Here is a 21,623-nt window from a genome sequence, read left to right as displayed (position 1 = left end):
AAAAATCCCACAAAGCTTCCCAAGGAGACTTTTGTACAGTTTTAAAGCTCTTTATATAAAAAGACATGGTTTTGCTATAAACTAGAGCCTGAATAACTAAAAATCTACTGTCATGTCAGAGTTAAAGCAAAGTAAAGCCCTCATGGTGCTTCTGCCCATTACCCTTGTATCCACCCCAATCTTGCTCTTAAGACTGACATTTCCTGAAAAAGTGGATGATGTTAGATCTTTTACTCCCTAAGAGTAACTTGGTTTTCACTGTAGACTACTGATAACATTTATACTCTAAGCCTTTTCCATGCAGCTGTTCAGAGAACATTAAGATTGCCAAGTTCAGCTGCTTCACTGAGACCAACACCCCACCTCAAAACACTTCATGTGCTCCAGCTGTGAGACATAACTGAGATTGCTACAACTAAAAATATCCTAGAAAAATGTTGATACCCTTGTTTCATAAAGCTGGTAACACTTGGACTATGGTCCAGCAGTCCCAAAGTATCAAAACATTTTTTCAATGTCACTCAAAAGGGGAAATTTCCACTGAAAGGCAACTTTCTGTGTCACTTCTTTCTATGTGCACTGATAGGTTAATGTGAATGAAAAGTTTTATTTTCTCTTGATTTGGACATTATAAAGAATTTATCACCTTTCTCATTGCTTCATCTGAAATACCAAACTAGTAAATTTATTCCCATTTCACTTAAAACTTGTATCACTGAGGTGCACAGAGATCTTTACCTCTAGTGTTCTAGGTGACTTTTGGCCTTTTGAAAACCTTTCTTCAATCTCTGAAATATCAAAATATTCTCACTTCAAAGACAAGCAGTAGGGGTGATACACAGCCTTACTTCTGGTATTTCATCTAGCAGGATATTGGTGATGAACTCAAATGACAATCTGCCTAGAACAAGACAGCTAGAACTACACTCAAATCATCCCTTCTAGGAAAATCTTTGGCACCCTGTCTCAATGGTTAAAACCGCTCTGGGTCAAGCAGTTCTTTACTGCATTGCAGTCCCCCCATCACCACCTCCTTTGTTGTTAGCCTGACATCTCTTAGAAGTCCAATGAGAAACTAGTGACCTCCTCAAGACAATCCCCACCTCCCCTAAATAAAATGCTCTGTCTTTGAGATGTAGTTATTGATGCACAGCTGAGTTCACAGCCTTTCTGGGTGGATGCATGCTTCTGCAGAGGTACAGGAGGGATAAGGTTATGCACAGAAGAGCTCCTAGTTCAGAAGCATCTTTGTGCCCTCCTGTCAGTATCTTCAATAAGGGCAGTTTTGCCAAACCATGCAGTACATTCACATTGTAGAGACGACCATGAAGAACTGAGAAGCTGCTACATCCCTCCTTCACCAGTCCAAATTCTGTAGGACCTTGGAAACTTTTCCAAGTCCAACCTGGTAATAACCTGCATGTGGTCCTTCCAGGGAGCATAGCCTGTCACGCAGCTCTCCAGCCACTTCACACTGACTGCTGAAGGAGCATCCTGCACCAAACCTTCCAAATACAGTTTGAGCATTACATCTGTATGTAGCTGACATGATTAAGAGCTCACTAGTAGGGTCAGGCTCTTGTTCAAAGAGATTTGAACAAGGCCCATATTTTAAGAAACTCTAAGGAACAGCTCAAAAATTGGCATAAGTCTGCCATCACATCCTTCAGTGGCTCCTGGAAATGTGGTGCAGAGCCATGTCTCTCCCATATCCCATATTCCTGCAGGAAAGTAAATGCCCTTACACAGGACTGACTCCCATAGGACACCCTTAAAGCAGGGTTAGATTTCAACCATAGTTAAACACTCCAGACCACGAACTCCTACAACCATAAAACCTTCTCACATTACTATCTGTTGCTGTAGAACATGATTTAATCTACGTTACTGGTAGCGATTTTTGCTAGAAGGTGCTATCTTACACATACACTTTCCTCAGGATCAAAAATTAAATCCTATGGGCTCTTGGGATTGCTTGTCTGGAAGTCTGCCAGACAAGCGCTTTCCTACAATTACACACTGTTGTGTCAGTGCGTGGGCTTAGCTACTGCTTAACAAATTTACTAGATAAACCTCCATGATTCATACAAACAGCACTCAAGTGGCTAACTACCATATATTGGCAGGGAACTGATGAATGTTACTTGAACAATGAAAGAACCCGCTTGAATAATGAATTAGGCTTTGGCAGATCAATGGAGGGATGACTGACAGTCTGCGGTAGTCCATGTCACAGCTCCAAAACAAGAGCAGAGCAGCAGCAGGGAGGGTGCCACGAGCAAACAGCAGCCTTTTGGCATCGTTTGCCCAAAACAGGAGGTTTTAGAACCGGAGATGGTTCAGAAGAGAGCATCTCACCTGATTTCAATAGGAAACAGCATGTCCTACACTCTTCTGCTTAGTAAAATTCAAAGGAGAACAGGGTAGCAAGAGAAACCCACCCACATTCTCCATCAGCTCTCCCCTGAACAGTAACAACTTGGGGTCAAAGTGACAGCAATTACATCTGTTTTCTTTTCCAACCTGCAAATCATCATCCTGGGTATTTTTAAGGTGCAAACAAGAAGTCTGCATTTCAAGTCACGAAATTAAAAAGTGAGTTTTGGAAAGAGCTGTCTAGAATTGCTCCAATAGCTGTCAGGAATGAGCAATTTTCCAGAGCAGGCATCCTGTACAATCACCACAACAAATTCTTCTGCTCACACAAAAAACCAGTTTGAATTAACAAGCCTGTCTTCACCATAATTTAAAACCAGTAATTGAAAATAATATCTCCCCTACAGCCACCTCCCCATAAATCTGGAAGTAAACAGAAGTCAAAGCAAGCTATGTATATGGGATGTAAGTATCTCCCTAAAGCAAGAAGAACAAAGCACCATGTCTCAGCTCTTCTGTGATGACAAAAAGATCCTTCTGGGACTTTCACATCCTGAGAAACAGTGAAGCACTCAACATTCATCCACATTCCTGCCTTCCACATCTTGTTCTGACCTTCCCTTGCAGCAAGGATCATAGGATCATTCCAGTGACCAGCAGAATCACAGAATCACAGAATTGTAGGGGTTGGAAGGGACCTCAAGAGATCATCGGGTCCAACCCCCCTGCCAAAGCAGGTTCCCTAGGACAGGTTGCACAGGTCATCATCCAGACAGGTCTTGAATATCTCCAGAGATGGAGACTCCACACCCCCTGGGCAGCCTGTCCCAGGGCTCCCTTACCCTCACTGGGTAAAAGTTCTTCCCCATATTGGTGCAGAACTTCCTGTGCTCCAACTTGAGGCCATCGCCCCTTGTCCTGTCCCCACAGACATTGAAAAGGGGCTGGCCATTTCCCCTGTGTCCCACACTTCAGATATTTATAAAGATTGATCAGATCCCCTCTCAGTCTTCTTTTCTCAAGGCTGAACAGCCCCAGTTCTTTCAGCCTTTCCTCATAGGGGAGATGCTCCAGGCCTTTAATCACCTTTGTAGCCTCCTCTGGACTCTCTCCAGGAAACCCCTCTCTTTTTTATACCAAGGAGCCCAGAACTAGATACAATAAACATACTGGATTTCTGTTACTGCTTAGATGACACATGCTTAGGGTTGGGCTCACTCAGCTGGACAAAGTTCATGTAAATGCTGAATTTATGGAGCTATACTGACTCTGCAATCTGCCCTGTGTCAGGCAGAGCAGTTTCAGGGCTGCACATGGACAGGGGCAAACTGCTGGTCTAGGTTACACAGGAAGCAAGCAGACGGTCATCAGAGACCTTTTGAGCTGCAAGTTGGGAAGCTGGCTACTTGTGCTCCCAGTGGAAGCACAGGAGGGAAGAAGGCGTACGGCACTACAGGAACTCTCTTCATTTAAATGTTCACACATGTTTCTTCAAAATACTCATCTCTCCTGAATTTTGCATGCTGTTCCAACCTGCCATATTGCCACCTTCCCCAAAATACCTTTTCCCTCTTACAGACTTTCTGTTCACTGAAATGAGAAGCTGTGTGAGTTCCAAGACAGTGTACAAATCAGAAGTGTCTTTCTGGCTTCTTTCTTAATACATTCCTCTTTGTGAAAGCCACCAAAACAGTTGGTTTTATATCTACATCTATGGCTGTGCTGCAGAAGCCTAAAAACCTGCCTGTGGTCTGAGCGAGAGCAACACGCAGCAGTAGGGACCAAGTTCCTTGCTATAGGCTGTGTGCTGACAGAAGGTGATGGGAGGTTTACAAGAAAGGTCCTGAATGATAAACGATTCCTGGTCCACTCAAAGGATCTGACAGACCTACCTATTTGTCCTGTTCTGTGCTGAGAGGGGATAAAATTACCTGTACAAAGGGAGTTACGAACATCAGATTTTCGATGCATATTCAGCAGCTCTAGGCAGCAAATGCAGAATAGGTATTTAAACAATAACCCTTGTAAAAACCTTGCTCTCTTGCTACAGGATACTTTATGTTTGCTATTTTTAGCTTTTCAAGTGTCAAAACGTAACAGAAAAACAGCACTGGACACCAAGAAAAAGCAAGTGAGGCAAAAAATCTGAGGCAAGCTCCATGTGATGAGGTTAAGTTATTCAAAGCTCTCTTTCCTGCAAGACAGGTGATGTATTTCAGTCTAAATATCCCACCCGATTCGGTCCTCAGTGAACAACCAAATGACAAAATGCCAATCAAACTGAAAAGCGTTCCCATTCATCTGGGTATCCCCCGCCACCACCCCGCACCGAGCGATGCTTTATCAGCAGCTACAGAATCTTAATTTGGTTATTTTTAACAAGTACACCCTTTTGCAACCCTGCCCACCAGGATTTGCAAATCTCTCCAAATACTCGTCCCAGTTCCTCCTAACTTTGCTGGCGTGAATAGGAAACTTCTGGTGTGCAGAACAAGCCGCTGCGAGCTGACAACGCAGGGAAGACTTTCTATCTGAAGTTTGCATGAGTAGGCAGCTGGGACTGTGATTAATTACTATCTCTGATCCCTGTGCTAAGTTTAAGACGTTTATTTGGCACAGTCTGTTGTGAAAGACGCTGCCAGTGTCAACTATTGGTTTTAGCAAGCTTCTTCAGGAAAAATACCAAAGGTGTATTACAGTCTCTCTCTGCTTATATCAAAAGACAGCTGAGGGACCTGAATTTTTTTATTGATTGAACTGTAATTGAATTCTGCTGAATTTTTATCTCAAAACACTATTTCACAAGAAAAACCTGAAACATCTTGTTTTGAAAAAGATTCAAATAACTTTCAGTTCCTTCTCACACTTTTTAGGGGGGCCAAATCCTTTTCCCCAGATCACTGTCCAGTTTACCTGTAAACTGCATTTTCCATCAACTCGTTGTTGTGCCTTTCTGTCCCGTTTTGCTGTTCAGACTGTCATCTTTTCAGCAGCTGGCACTGCAGAGCGTGTTTACACAATCCTGCAGGCCTGATCTCTTTGCAGGAATACTGCAAGTATGAAGCTCATGACCAGTATCTATTTGGAAGCTGGTGTATTTTCTACACAGTATTCAACCAACCAAGCACCTCCTTTAGATTTCAGGATCAGTCATCATATTGATAAGCATGAATTAAAAAATCTTCAAATCTTCTTTGATATGTTTGCAAAGATTCAATCATTTGAATATAATTGAGCATTTTTACTCTTGCAAATAATCTAAAAAGGTTTCTTCTGCCTGCAGCCTTGCTGTAAGCCACAATGCTCTTCACCCCACTCACAAGAGAAGCCACAGTTATTCTGATGGCATTATTTTTTATGCAATAAGCAACTTAACTGTCCTTTTGCCACGCTTCTTAAATTTTAGATTCTGCTCTTGAATTTGCCTGAAAGCCATTAAATCTACACATAGTTTTCCAACTACTAGGCTTAGAGGTGCCACTCATAAATTTGACATACACATTTAATAATGTTGTAGGTAAGTTATGAAAGCTATTAAAATCAGCCAAGAGATTGCTGTAAATGTCAGCTTTGACACTGCTATGTGCAGCCCCCATCTTTAACATGTGTTTCAGAGTGTGAGTACAAAAAAAAAATAAAATAAAAATAGTGTGAGTACAATTCTCCTAGAACAAATACAAAGCACGTTACAAGCTCCATTTCCTTTTCACTTAGGCCACGCATCCATGTTTTACTACTATTATTTGTTACGCTTTAATGGCTCTTACCCTACACTAAATCATTTACCACGGCTGCTTAGCTCCTTCCATGGGACCCTCCTCTGCAGGACAACGTAAATCCCCACAGAAAACACAGGAAATAAATAATACATTATTTAAAATGTTCTATATCCAGTTTATTCTCCAAATCCACAGCCTTCCCTAAATACCATAAAGCAGTTTCAACAAATGGCCAATCAGCACCTACAGGCTTTCTATGGCCTAACTGCAATAGCTCATTAACACAGTAGCTTGGGGATTTACTTTTTATGGACTTTGAAATGTTTTGAAACACATCAACCCATCATGTAAAGATGCTGTTCGGCAGAAATTTCTTTGCACCACACTGCAGAGCCCTGAAACTGCAACTTCTCTTTTTAAAAAGCATTTAAAAATCTCCAAACAAATGGCTTTAATCTTCTGAAGATCTAGAAAGACTGTTGCAAGAAAACTTCCTTTTTATAGTTCAGTATTTCTCTGAGATGGGCTCAAAGTGTTAGCTGAGATAATTATCAGAGAGTTTATGCAGATCTTATTTTCAAAAGGTTTTGTTTGCTCTCATGTTACATAATTGCTTAGTGTTTGTATGGAGCTCAGAAAATAGAAAGCATCAGAGAGATACCAAGAATTATTTAACAGAAAAATAATTGTCCCAAATAATATTAACGTTTTCAGCAGTCTTTACTGTATTCTGAAGATTTCTGTTAACCTGGAAGCTGCTCAGTGATCTTACCTTGGCAGCACATAAAATGAGAAATGTGCTTTACCACTATTGCTTCTGGACTACCTCAGCAGAGCTGTGAAACAGCAGGAAGCACAGAAATGGTGCAATATAGTGTCTTATGACTGCCTTCACTTCTGGCTTTGCTGGTGACAAAGGTCACCACATTCGCGAGATAAAATCAGGACTTCCTGTAAATCAAACCAGTGCCATAAAGCACAGAGTCACTTCAGAATCACTAAGTATGTCAAGAATCGCCTAAACCACTTCAAATGTTTCCCAGCCTGTGTAAGTTTATAAGCAAAACTCAGTCTGACTGCCTGGATTTGAATATACATTGTAACTTTCAACCAAATTCCAGCCAAGAGTTTACAAACATGATGAAAGCCATTGTTAAGGCATAAAGAAGAGGCCCTGAACTTGATATAAAACTGTCATTGTGCACACTTGTGTACATTCTGCACTTAATCTCCCAAACAATTTAAAAGCTACAGCAACCACTCGACTTCAATTCCTGTTTTCAAAAATTCCAAGTTCCTTTCATCATTATTTACAGGTATTTCAGTTTTTCAGTGTGCTAGGCAACCATCATGCTAGCCATACAACTACCTTTGGCTTAAACACAAGAAAAGGAAATTCTACTTACAGCCAACCATCATCATGGCCACCGAAAAAATCTTCTCTCCATCAGTGGTTGGTGCTATGTTTCCAAATCCTATCGTTGTAAGGCTTGTCATGGTAAAGTAGAGAGAGGATATGTACAAGGAGTCTTTACTGGGTCCTCCTTCCCACTGCCCTGAGCCAGTGGTGTTGTATCGATATGGTGTCCCAATACTCAGTGCCAACTGGTAGAGCCAGCTGTCTGTTTTGATTGTATTAGTGACTTCATCTATAACTTCATAGTCCCCGATGCTGTACCATATGCAGGCTAGCCAGTGGGCCACCAGTCCAAATACACACACCAACAGTACCAGTACAGCAGCACCATATTCCAGATAATGGTCCAATTTCCTGGCAACTCGACCGAGTCGTAGAAGACGCACCACTTTTAAGGAACTGAAGAGGCTACTGATCCCCTAGAAAAGAAAAAAAAAAAAATCATTATTTCATCTGAAATATCCTGCTGGTTAACACAGAAGGCTGTACAGCAATTCCTGGGTCTGCTTTAAAGTTTTTCTATACAATTTTTTCATGTCTCAGATGGTGGAACAGAAGACCAAACCCTCCTCCCCCTCCTGTCCATCCGATCTCATCAAGGTAAATCAAGTTTGGCACTGATTAGGTGGACAAACTATTTTGTTTAAACTCAGTCTTTTCAAGAAGGAAATCCAAGGAATCCAAAGTGAGAAATGCATATTCATTACAAAAAGGAGTAATTCAATATTTTGCTAGTCTGAAGAAAACAGAAGACTCTGCTTTGATCTCAAGGAGGTGAAACCTTGTGGAAGAGCAGTCACAGATGGAACTATACCATCCAACTGGAGTCTTCTCGAAGCTTCTTGGAGTATAGTGATATATTAAATCCTAACAGAGGATTGCTCTTCTGGCCAGAACGAGTATCCACCTACTTCAGGAGCCCTCACCATTGACAGATGCTCAAGAGAAATGTCAGAAAGTAATTGTAATGAGTAACCAGACAGTAGCTGGCTAACTTCCTCTAGTCCATTGGTCTCCACTTCTTATTATCCTTTATCATAGCTAATACAACTCCAGATATATTGTTATTTATAAAAAGCATCACTGGATGAACATGGAACTAACAACTAGGGGCACATCACCTTTCTGAGTGAGACAAGACACTGGCAAGAAAACCAAATGCCTTTTTATATAGTATTAATTTCCTTTCTTACCAACAGACACTGTAGATATTTTCCTAGAGTAATTATTTGCAGCAGTGGTTTGTTTGCTTGGCTTTTTTCACACAAGATAAATGAAGTACAAATAAGTGGAAGTACAAATATTTAGGGAATAGAAGCACAGGGACCATCAAAAAGTTAATAGAAACATCTGAGAGGGAACAAGAAATGTGTTATGTCCTCCTCAATGCACAAATGGTTTGCAATGTATTTTGATAGAGTTTACAGATGCAGAAAGAGAAGAAAAATATGGTCCTGATCTATTGCAATCCCATGATATACCTAACTTGTGCATTAAATTAATTAGTGACTAAAAATAGAAGGTTTGTAAAGGAAGGTTTCTAATATAAAACATTCAGAATCTGAAGACATTTAATTTAAAGTAGAAATTAAGACATAGAAAGCAATGAGGCAAACATTCCTAGTTAGTGTGCCAAGATTAAATTGCCCTTTTCTATGCATCATTATCAAATCAGTCTAGTCAAAACACTGGCTAATTATATTATCAAACAGTAGAAGAATAGTTTCTGGAGTTTTCCATATCAGAAAAAAAATTAATCTCTTTTGCACCTCTGCTTCTTCTCACAACTAACATTTGAAGGGTAACAAACATCTGATATTTCTAGATGTAATCTCTTCAACAAAGTTCTTGTATGCTTTTCAAATCCTGTCGGAATTTGTTTCAGATCCCCAAATCCTTAATAAATTGAAGTTCTATATTTGCATTCAAGCTCTCATGATGACTAATACCATGGAGGGAAGTGGAATTTTCCCATTTTGATTTCTGTATCTTGCATTTACACAAGACACAGTTCTAGTTTATCATTCTTATTTCCATCTAAACATATATCTACTTATTTGCATTGGTTAGATGTCTCTGAGGCACTCCAAACAGCCAACTTGTCCAATAAACTGGAAAGTCCCTTACAATGTTCATTACACAACGGACTGGGGCCCATGGACTACTGAATGAGGGTCAATCCCCACAGAAAAAATATCTATATTAAAAAAGAAAACTGCAGAGTAGTTTACAGAGTAGTGTACATCACTATATTAATCTGCAGTGTGTTTTAGTGAATTAACACACTTTCTGACCATTTACAATTTACCATGAAATCAGAGGGAGAAAACAACAGGGGTTTTTTTTGTAGGATCTGGTCCTCTTGTATTGGTCAAGAAGATAGGCATTATTTCCATTTAACTTTAAGAGTCACTGTTCATTACCAAGATTAAGGCTAGGGAAGGAGTTAGAGACCTGGAATCTAAATTTGGGCATCTTCTTTTTGCACCCAGGAGTTTAAGTTCATTCCAGTGGCAAGGCTTACACTGCACTTTCTACTGCACAAACCAAACCAAAAGTCAATCCATGGTCAGGAGACTACAGTCTGACACTCCTTACTCCATCCATATTACATCTTCTCTAAGTTATGTGGACAGATGAGCAGCTGTACAACTAATGTAAAAATAACATCATTTATTCCAAAGTCTGGTAGAAAGTTTGTGTTGTGATTTTTTTTCTCCCTAAGCACAGACAACAATCACATCTCTTATGTACAAAACAAAGAGCAATGTTTAATTTTAGCTGGCATTAAAATGTATTCTTTCCAAAGAGTAATTCATTTAAATAAGTTTCACTGTGAGTCTTAAAGCCGGTTCAGTCTGATCCACTACTTAAGACCAAAAAATCAGAGCTATACTTCTTGAGCATTTCAATGTCATGTCTAATCTTGCAAAATATAAAGACAATATTGGAGGCTTTAAAAGCCTATTCCACAAACCACTACCTAGGAAAGAGCAAGTAAGCACATATTAAATGACCATGGGGTTAATCGCACTGTTTGAGAACTGGGTTGGGTCAAGCTGGTACCTTTATACTTAAAAAAACCACCCGACCATAAATGCACAAGTGTTAATACACAAAACTCTGCCTAAGATTCAGCAACAATCTCTTTAGTGGAAATTATGTGAAAGACAAACTGCCTTGAATTAAGTTTGGGCTATTAAGAAATTCAGTGTACTAAACTCAACTGATTGCTGGCTGCCTTTAATTTCATTTCTCTTTTAACTGTATTTGTGCTCCATAATGAATATCTTGGATACCCTTCTATGAAAGGACGAGCATCTGCTCTAACTGAAGTAACTGCAGCACTCAAGGAACAGAGAGGTGATTAGAAACCTTGAATGAAGCATTTAATCCCGTTTGGCACTAGCATCCTGTAAATAACAGACATTTTTGATACTGAAGAGTCAACCTTCTGGGAAGACCATTTGCTACTCCATAGCCATATTTAGTCTGTAGTATCTTTGGGTCTGTGTTCTCTGACTGAACCATCTAATTCTGGCCCCTGAGGTTTTGACTAACGTATTTGGTCACGTCTTCAATCAGATGAGGACATTCAGCTTGCTCATCCTCAATCATCTCATATGTAGAATTAACTGAAAACCCACCTATTCCAGAATTGCATTATGTTTGTCAAGTTTGGAACCAAATTCCTATCTGATACACATCACTGAATTAAGTATACAAGTGTGAGTCACAGGAAACCTTCCCAGTGACTTCTGAGGCTGTTGGATCAGAAGACACAAGAAGCAGCTCTGAAGAAGACCTTTTTCTACCAATTTTTCCACTTAACAGACAGCAGAAGCTACCACAAAGGATGTATATAATGTCAGATTTACCGAGAAAGTTATTTTTGAGGAATGGGTGTTAAAATTTAGAATTAAATTAGCCATTCATGATTAAAAAAAGCCCAAGTTTATTGACACAAGCACCTTGCAAAGTCTGTATTCTCAAATTCTCTTGATATACTAAGAAAGGAAATTCACTTTGATAGTGGAGCCACAAGTGATGACAAGCACTCAGTCTGAAATGCAGCAGGGCTGTCAAAAATTACCTGAATCTTGCATTTCATATCGTAGATGCTACCACATTCTTAGACTTCAGTTTTCTGGGATGAAAGAAGAGTCTAAACTGTGTGTCTGCATCTGGCTAAACTGTTCTGACCACAAGGCTGAGCAAGACGCCTCCTGCAATTGCGATACAAGTCGTGGGAACAGACCTCTGCACCTTGAGCAAGGACAGGGAGCTAAATTCTCATGCCAGTAACGAATCCCTGATAAGCCAGGCCATAGGAAGGATGAAGCTGTCAAAGTCATGTTATACAGGGGTCAAGAGCCAAACACACAAGAGGATAAAGGGAATATTGTCACCAAAGGAAACTGAAGGTTAACAAGTACAGGAAATCATTCAAGTGACAGAGATGTCCTCCTAAACCAGGAAACAGAGAGCAATCTATTCTATGCTAAAGGAGCAACAGAATAGCAGAGCTGCATCTTTTTGAAATTGCAAATGCAGTTGGTTACTTGCTAATCTAATAAATCATTTCTGCAATGGGAAAGTATTGCATAAACATTTTAAAAAGTAAAATAAAAACAAAAAACAGCCATTAGTTTCTACCATCTAAATACACTCAAATTTGTTTGAACCTCAAAATTAAATCCCACTATGCTGAAATGGTAAACTTGTGCTTTTTTTTTTTTTTTTCCTATTAGGGAACAATGTGTTTTTAACTCTAGGCACTTTTTCTATTAGATTTCACTCCATGATTTTTTATTTATTTGTTGTTAGCTGTGGGCACATATGCAATAGCAACAAAAAAATGAAACATACATTTTAAATGTGTTCTAAAACTGAAATCCTCCTGGCTCTGAAAATGGGGATTGGTACTGCATCGTTTAACTGAAAACACTGTCTCAGAAAAGGTCAGAGGAAAAAAAGAAGAGCTTTTCACAATATTTTGATGTTTGTGGTTTTGAAGAATTTATGGAGTGGCCAAGAACCAGAGAATCACAGAATCAATACGTTGGAAAAGACCTTTGAGATCTTTTGGTCCAACGATGCCTGTCCTCTAATAAACCATATCCCTGAGCCCCTCATCTACTCATCTTTTAAATACATCTAGGGTTGGTGACTCAACCCGCTACCTGGGCAGCCTGTTCCAGTGCCTGATAACCCTTTTGGTGAAGAATTTTTTCCCAGTGCCTAATCTGAACCTGCCCTGGCACAACTTGAGTCCGTTCCCCCTTGTCCTGTCACCTGTTGCTTGGGTGAAGAGACCAACACTCATCTCTATACAACCTCCTTTCAGGTGATTGTAGGTGGTGATATGGTCCCCCCCTCAGCCTCCTCTTCTCCAGGCTAAACCACCCCAGCTCCCTCAGTCTCTCCTCATAAGGTTTGCTCTCCAGCCCCTTCACCAGCCCGGTTGCCCTTCTCTGGACACTCTCCAGGACCCCAATGTCTTATAGTGAGGGGCCCAAAACTGAACCCAGCACTCGAGCTGTGACCTCACCAATGCCAAGTACAGGGGCACAATCACTGCCCAGGGCCTGCTGGCCACACTGTTTCTGAGCAGGGAACCTTACTATGAAATACTGCAGGGCAGCAGTCAAAGGTATAGTATATAGTAGTTTGCAGAATATACAAACCTTCTCAAGCTAAATCTAAGCTGATACGGTGAGAATTGCTAAACACAAGCAACTACAGCAACCTGCATTCAGCACAACTAGCCATTAAAGCACTCAAATCCTCGGAGGAGCTTGCAGCCCAGGCTGGGCTCTTTACCTCTGTGCAAGAGCAAAACAGTTTCACGTTCAAACAGCCATCCAGTCTGTGTGAACTGTCCAGCTTTCCTCCCTGGTGAATGAAGAGAGGGGCATGTCAGAAGAGTGATTCACCCAATCCATCTCAGACAGCCGGGGATGGGATGAATCACCTCCTGGAGCTGCCTCTCTTCCCTCCCACTGAATACAAAGCTGAAGCCTATCACTTACACAGCTTACTGGAGGAGAAATTAAACCCATCCTTAGAAATCTAGATAGCCTGGATCTGGGCAGCATCCAAACCTGTATTGTGTTATTACAGAGACAGATATTATGGAGCCCTGCCTCACAGTGTGAGACATCTTTCTTAATATGAATTTGGAGGATAAATGCTATTAATAACAGTAGGCTGAGATTTTCTGCAGATGCAACAGCATGCTTATTTCTTCATTGAATAGCCAATTACTCCACAGATAGTGTTGCTACATTTCCAGAAGTCTCCATTGGCCTGAAGAAGGAATTGAATCAGTTCATAAAAAAATTAATAATCACCAAGTAAACCAGACTGGGGTTTGTGATCTCAAAAGGGCAAGAGCTGGTAAATTATAAATGATAGTATATTGAACTATAGACAATAATAAGTGAAGACAACTGAACTGTGAGTGACAAGAGAGTCAGATGCCTGGCAGCAGAGGACACCTGGAATGTCCTTATATCAAAATGTACAAAACAACCAGAGGTTGTATCGCAGAGAAGGGGCAAAACTTGTAAAGCTGGGCATCAGCTACCAATGTGTAAATAATCACCCAAGGGAAGAAAACAGAAGTAGAGAAGTGACAATATATAAGAAATAAAAAATTGATCAACAGAAAAGCTACACCTTATAAGCTAAAAAAAATAGGGATAAAGTGAGAATTTCCAAATGTCAGTTTGAACTTTTCCTTGTGAGGAACATTAAAACAAATCCCCAAAGGTTCTTAAAAGAACAACAAAAGTGATCAAGCTGCAACACAGTAAAAATAATCCAGGCCTGGGCTAAAAACTAAATTAAATTCTTAGCTTTAGTTTTCAGAGATGATGTTGATGTCTTCCAGAAAAACTAATGCATCAAGAAGGAAATAAACAGATATATTACCTGAACAAACATTAAGGGAAAGAGTAATTAGAAACACTGAGATAAATCAAAATGCAATCAGTGCAGCAGTAGGTTTGCTAAACTTAGATTAGGTGGTATCCAGCCAAGTTCTCCTGATAGCTTCCTCTGACAGCACACCCAATAAAAGCAGAGCAGTATTTCAGTAATGCAAGGGGTGAAGTTATTAGGAAACACAGACAAAAAGAGGACCATGACTAGGATTGTAAGGTGACTGAGGGACTTGTGAAAAGGCTGGTCAAGTGGAAACCACGAGAGACCACAGCCTGAATGTGCCTGTATCTCCTCATGGACTACACCTTGCCCTGTGGTTCATCAGATGAATCCCATGCTTGGTACATTTTGAAACACAATACAAATACTTCATGGGTAAAGTTCTCCTTACCTTTCCCTCACCAGAAGCACTTATATACACACACACAGCAAAATAATCACCCAAATCAATCACTTTGCTGATTCTGTAAAGTCAAGGTATAGCTCAGCATTTGGCACCGGAGCAGTGAAAAAGGTACCGTGTTTCAGCAATCTTCATGGAGCAGTTGTTACATGATAGTCATGAATGTAAAAGAAAGCAAAGTGCCTAGAGACAGGGGAACAACTGAAAAGGTGAGTCTTGCCAAACGGGGCGGGCAAGGCTGAAGGCACGTACCCAGCAGGTGCCGTTCGGTGCAGTATCCAGGAAGGAAAAGCATCCATCAGGAAGTATAAGCGGTTTGAAATTTAACCAGCAAATCATTCCCAAAAGAAATTTTTGAGCTTAGCTACTTAAATAGAGCTTAGCTCTAAAATCCCTGGTTAGCTCCTTAATGCTTCTTTACCAGAGTTAATGTTAAAATAAATCTTCCAACGTAGCTCAGAAACCTTTCTTTTAGGTATACAATTAATGTAATCAAGTTGCAGAGTTACAAATCAAAGTGCTGGAATGAGAACAATAATAAAGCATCATTTCTGATTTATCACTACTTTAAGAACTGAATTTAGGGTTGCATTCTACTATGTAAACCCCCATAGCAGTAAGGGGCATTGTTTCTGCACAAGTTATCTAGATCCTGGGTCCCAAAACAAACAGAGCCCACCTAATACTTGATCCTGGACCACTATTAGCAATGAGAGTAGTGACTGCAGTGAGGACAAAATCGAGTCCTTACAGCAAAACGAAAGCAAGTGGGTTTTCTCTCTAAAAGCAGTTACAAATTTATTGCTTGAGATTTATCTTTTTTTTTTCCAGGAGGATGGGGGAGATTTTATTTTGCTTCCCCCCTAACACAAATGTCAATAAGCTATAGCGCTGTAAATAAACTTCTAGTGAATTGTTTATGGCACAACGATACAATGCAATACATTTCAAACAGTGAATAACTGAGGTTATAAAAAGAAGGGCGATTTCAAAATATTTCTTCAAGATTAAAGTTAAGGGGGATGTGACATCTTGCACTATTTATTTGTTAGTGCATCAGTGTGCCCAACTAGGGAAAAAAAGAGGACAGTATCATAAAATCTGATACTTTTCACTTACTTAGGGAAGGTGAGAATGAAATGGGAGGGAAAGTGTCTCACAAGGGTTGAGACAGCTTCTGAGCAGGATGCTGAACTCGGGTGATTGTTTAATGCCAGTAACAAGCTACAAAATTTCCTATGCCAACACAGGAATAAAAGGAGAAGAAATATCTGACTAGAGTAACCTGAGCTGTGATGTTCCTGCAAGTACTTCTAGAACTACAGATATCCCTGACACCCAGGGACAGGTGTAGCACCAACCCAGTCCTGAACAAAATTAACACTCACACCACGTTACAAGGTTGTCTTGCTAGTGAAACTTTGCTAATTCTTATATTAGTCATGCAATTCGTTTCTTGAGGGCTTTAGCTTGGCTCCATTTTGTGCAGAGCAACTGCTGTCCCTCAGCCTGCAACTCCTTTCATCCCACTGAGGGCTGTGTACAGCAATCTCAGCTCTGTGGATTTGTGCTACTCCCATCAGCGTTATTTCAGTCAGTATCTGATCAGATTATTGCATTGGCCTCATCTCCTTTGTAAGTTTTCGCCTCCCTTGTGAGCAAAGGGATCATACAGGACTCGAAGGTTCCCTTGAAAGTGTTCCACACGCAACTTGCCTCAACTGGACTCTGTAACACAGCTCTGATTCAAGCTTTGATTCAAATGGCTGGTACCAAACATCTGTAACACATTAACAACAACATCAACAACAACCAAAAAAGGTAAAAAGACCACTGAGCCACATAATTGAAGTTCAGTAGCCATAAACTGCTCCAAAGCAGCGCAACGTAAGTCTACCAGGTCACATCCATCTTGTGGGACAGCCCTGCCTGCCCTCCCACTCCCCGCCTGCACCAAGTCCAGTCCGGGCCCTTCCTTCACAAGATGCCCCACACATCAAGGTGACATTCATGTGTCTCCACAGGAAAACCTGCAGAAACAGCCCAGAGCTGGTACAGCATTAAAAAAGCAGGTAATTAAACAGCAGCAGAACTTGAATAAACCTTAGCTTGAACAAAAGCCAGAGACGTGGTGCAATTCTGCAACTAAGTGCAAACGGGGTGATGGGGATGAGTATGTATGACCATCTCTAGAACATACATACATTTATATTTGCACGCTGTAACCAAGCCGTTGGGTTATTATATTGCAGTTTTCTGCACACTACAGCAGGATGACAGTGTTCTTCATATTTAATTGCCTTCCGACTGCATAACAAAGGGGAAATGTCAGGTCCCAGGCCTAGTGCGTCTGTTGTTATGTTGCTAGGAGTTTTCATCAGTTTAACACTTGGCTGCAGCAGGGATTTAGTTCTGGGAATCATTTTCTCCATCTCAGCCATCTACATTTAAGAAAGGTAGCTAGACATAGACTTTATTTCAGAGCCAAAGCCACTTTCTTGAAACACACCGATTTATCTTGTCTTTATATATGCCACTCAGACCGGGGTCCATAAACCCCTCTTCAAATATCTTCCTGAAAGGGAATGTTTGCAGTAAAGCACCTCAGCTGTGAATATGGCTAAATCAGTTGTATCAGCTTTTATTTCCTTTCACCTTACAGACATTGCTACTTTAGTTGCTATGATTCGCTGTGATGCAAAGAAGTTTCTGCCACAGCTGAAACAGATCCATAACAATAATTAAAAGATTGTAATTACAAGGATTCCGTGGCTTCATATGTCCTGCACAGATCACTAAATTTGAAAGGCCACTGGGTCATGGAGTCTTACATTATTAAACAACAGGCATAGATCTTCAGTTTTAGGTCATCTAAATTTGTCTGCTTTCACTTCCAGCCATTGGCTCATGAAAACTAATTTTGGCACAAAGGATGATCTTTTGTACAACTCATTTGCAAGCCATCTATATGGCTATCTGTATGCACCACCCTGACATCTGGTCCCGTTCTTTGCAATATGTGCCATGTCACTTTGGGGTCATGTTTCTGGCAGAGTTGAGATCAAACTTCTAGGTTTTGTTTCTTTACAGACTCAAAAATTCATTAATGTCAGTGAAAATTCCCATCAAAGAAAAGGGGAAAAACTCAAAAAAAATCAATATTTTTCCAAATGGCAAAGCGTTTTTTCAAGCTCTATTTAACTCTTAATTTGTGGAAGCTTTTTCCATTTGGCCCAAAGCTTGTCCATCCATCTAGTCCTGAGAATATTTCTTCTATATACATATTTACATAGGCTCAAATACATCCCTCAGCAGCACTGTCTCAGCATACCTATAGCTAAGCGTACCACAGTCCTTCCAGCTCTTGGGGACAAGAGCCAAGCATCTGCACAACATCCTGGTTTCCCTGGGATGTAAAGCCATGCATTTGGTTCCAAAGGGAGCTGTAGCATGGTTTGACCATATCTGAACAAGCAATGGGATTGGTGTCCTCAGGCACACTGCTAACCCATCTGCTGACAATTTCTTCACAGTGTGACTCTGATAATTGTGGGTGCTGCGGAATCAATGGTTACCCAAGCTACAAATAACCTTTTGGTGTCCCAGACAGAATAGACAGATGGACAAACATACACTTTTGGACAAAATCTGAAGTTTCAAAAACTTTTTCTACTTTAAAAAAAAAAAAATCAGCCTAGTTTCAGAGACTCTGAGCCCACACCCTCCATTCTAGTTCGTACCTTGAAAATCAGCTGGATTTTCAAGTATTTATAGAGTCCCTTCTCACATTTCTGTATATGAAAGGTTTTCTATGTGACCTTGGTTTAGACAGAATGTATTTCAGTGTAAGTAATGTTTCCCAATTAGAAAAGATGCTACCCACTGTTCTGATTTCTAAGACTATCATCCCACCAATTTTCTTAAATAAAGTACATATCCCACTAAGGATTCCACTTTCCTTTCTCTCAGCTCATTTTTCTCCAGCCTATTTTACCTTGTTTTCCTACCCTTTCAATACCACTTAGCCACTTAATTCCTCATCCATCACATCAATTCAGATCATTCTATGCTGTGCAAGGTATTTCTCTCTCTCATTATCTTACTCTGATTTTCTGTTAACTGTTTCTGAAATGGCACATTCACCAACTATAATGCTAAAGACAAATGTCCTTATCCACCACACCAGGCCAGGATAAAGAGTTAAAACCTACCAGAATCAAAAGTTAAAAGAACTCTTCTCTCTATTTGCCTTAAAGAGGAAGCACTCACCTTCTACTGAGCAATAACCTCCTTCTTAATCAGTCAGAATATTTCTTCCAAATTAACCTTGTCAATTTACTTATCCTTTACCTTTGAACAGTGTTTGAGCAAAGTGCTGCTAGTGGGTCAAAAAGTTAAATCCCAGAAAATATGTACCAGTTAAAATAAATGTTCATAGTCAAATGAAAATAAAGAACAACAACAACTACAACCAAGCAGAACACACCAACCAGCTCAAAAGACTTACATGTCACAAATTAAGAAATATCACCTCAAAAAAAAAATCCAAAAAACTACCTCCTCTGAAGACAGAGGAAAGGGAAAATGAAGATCCAAGGAGGAAAGACCGACTGTTTACATACCTGTTTGCAAAATCACTTCTATTCTTTTCAGGCACTAGGGAAAAGTGGAGTTGGGGGGGATTTGAAATCATAACATAAAAAGTTATACTACAAAGTCCGCCAGAGGCTGCAGGGCCATAACACCATTTCATGAGAAATAAATATTACTATTGGTTCTCTTATTAAATGCAAGTTGATATTTCAGTGTTTGAAGGCAAATGATGCCTTCAAACTGTAGGATAACCGGAGCTCATGATACCTCATTATTACATTTTTGGTAAAGTTTGAGGCACTTCAAGGGTACCTTAATTATAATGTGCTCTGATACCCTTCACTGTCAGAAATATTGCAGATGGTTTATTTCCCATCTACATGTCAGAGAAAGAGGTTAAGCTCATCGTTTAAATCTGTCCTGCTTCAGCACAGAAATTGTCTGTTTGTTTTACATATTAAAACACAAAAATCCGGAGACAACACTGCATTTCTATAAAAATCAGGTTCCTCTTAGTACAGAATTGGTTATCTTAAAAAGCTGTATTATATTTACAACTTCGATAATACCTCCTCCTTACACAGCCTGACTATACAACCTGCTTCCAGACGGGCAGCCCTCATATGATCTTGAATTTAAGCTGCAAGTATTATCACTTCTGTCATATTTGCTATAAATAAAATGGAACAATGTCAAAAGATGCTACTCAGCACAGAGACAGGGATGGAATTTTAAAGGAGCTCTACAAAACCTGCACCAAAGTCTGCGTTAAAAAGCAGGAATGTAGATTTATATAGTGAGAATGTAAAACTGCAGAATTTGAGAATTAAAAAAAAAAGCAAAATGAAATCTCAACGGTGTTCTAAGAAAAAAATGTTAAAATGTTTAAAAACCTAACAGAGGCTTTTCCAGCCCTAAAGATAAAAGGCTCTAGAGAAAAATTAAAACAAGGCCTAATGCCTTTATAGTTATATTTTAATAATGAATTTTCTCTACACTGACTTGTGCATGCATTATTTGTCGTAGTTATTGCTTGCTTCCTCTATTAACTTAGGCTGCAAGCTCAATTTTGTAAATGTTAATACATTTAGGTGTTAGAAGCTTTAATTCAGCATCCGCTTAAGATATTTATGATTCCTGTCCTCAGTTTCTAAAATTCCAGCAGCAGCTCAAGAACTGTTTAAAAAAACCCAGAAATAAATCTCCCTTTCAATCAGTCATTTAAAAAGACATCACAAAAAAGAAAGAAAATTCCAGAATGGTTCAAAAAGTAATCCTAGGGCAGGATTTTAAAAATGCTCATTCAAAGCCATTCCCTACTTTCCTGTAAGTCCAAGACAAATTTGCTACCAGCTTCAGCCAGAGCAGATACAGAGTTTTGGTTATTTATCAGCCCGCCCTGCAATGGATTAGGGCTGGTTAAAGGCATTCACTGAGTCTGAGCTGAAAAAGGATACTGTGGCAAGGGGACATGCCAACTGGTCCAGCCCATTTTGAAATGGATGTGCTACTCTGCTTTTGGGTGACAAAAAAGTGATTCCAAAACCCATATTCATTAAGGTACACATCCACACATGGTGCAGAAATCAGGATGCTGTGTAGGTGAAGCCCAGCAGCCTAAGGCTGCCCATGCTTATATGCACAGAGCTTCAGTTGCCTCTCATTGCTGCCAGATCCATGCCTGAATGCTTCTAAATTCCTAATTAAAACAATCCCTTTGAGGCAGACTGCAATTACTTACCTCATCCACATTCTCAAAGGCATTGATGATGTCATATGGTAAACAAGACAGAAGATCAATCACAAACCACGTTTTCAGGTAGTTCATCCTTATGAGTTTGGGATCAGATATAACCTCTCCACCAGGGCCAACAAAGGTCGTGTGAAAGTTCAAAACAATGTCTACCAGAAAAATAACGTCCACGACACTGTCCAGCACGAGCCAGGCAATGTTGTTCTGTTTTGTCTTGAAGGAAACGTTATATGGAACCATAATTGCTGTGTAGAAGGTTAGAATTAAGATGACCCAGTCCCAAGTGGTCTTAAAAGCACAATAGTGTAGTATAATGTGTGGCGGAGTCTTTGGAGCTTCTTGCTTGTACTGAGGAAGAATATCAGATCCCAGCTGGAGAACCTGAAAAAGACAGAAAAGCAAATGTTACTTTTT

General features: G+C 40.0%; 1 protein-coding gene across 1 annotated transcript in view; it reads right to left on the bottom strand.

Annotated features, from left to right (window-relative positions):
* Positions 1–21,623, bottom strand: part of KCNH5 (potassium voltage-gated channel subfamily H member 5) — a gene marked incomplete at its 3' end in the record, with an annotated part of 151,145 nt that overhangs the window by 90,043 nt on the left and 39,479 nt on the right. Inside the window, exons 6-7 of the mRNA XM_084270540.1 lie at positions 21,198–21,590; positions 7,502–7,931 (exon numbers count right to left, since the gene is read on the bottom strand). Of these exons, the coding sequence (XP_084126666.1) occupies positions 7,502–7,931; positions 21,198–21,590 (823 nt within the window). The remainder of the gene's footprint in view (positions 1–7,501; positions 7,932–21,197; positions 21,591–21,623) is intronic.

The sequence above is a fragment of the Gallinula chloropus genome (genome assembly GCF_964237585.1).
Source record: "Gallinula chloropus genome assembly, chromosome: 14".
Taxonomy (NCBI): Eukaryota; Metazoa; Chordata; class Aves; order Gruiformes; family Rallidae; genus Gallinula; species Gallinula chloropus.
The sequence above is the reverse complement of the archived record's forward strand: the minus strand, read 5'-3'. Positions and strand labels throughout refer to the sequence as shown.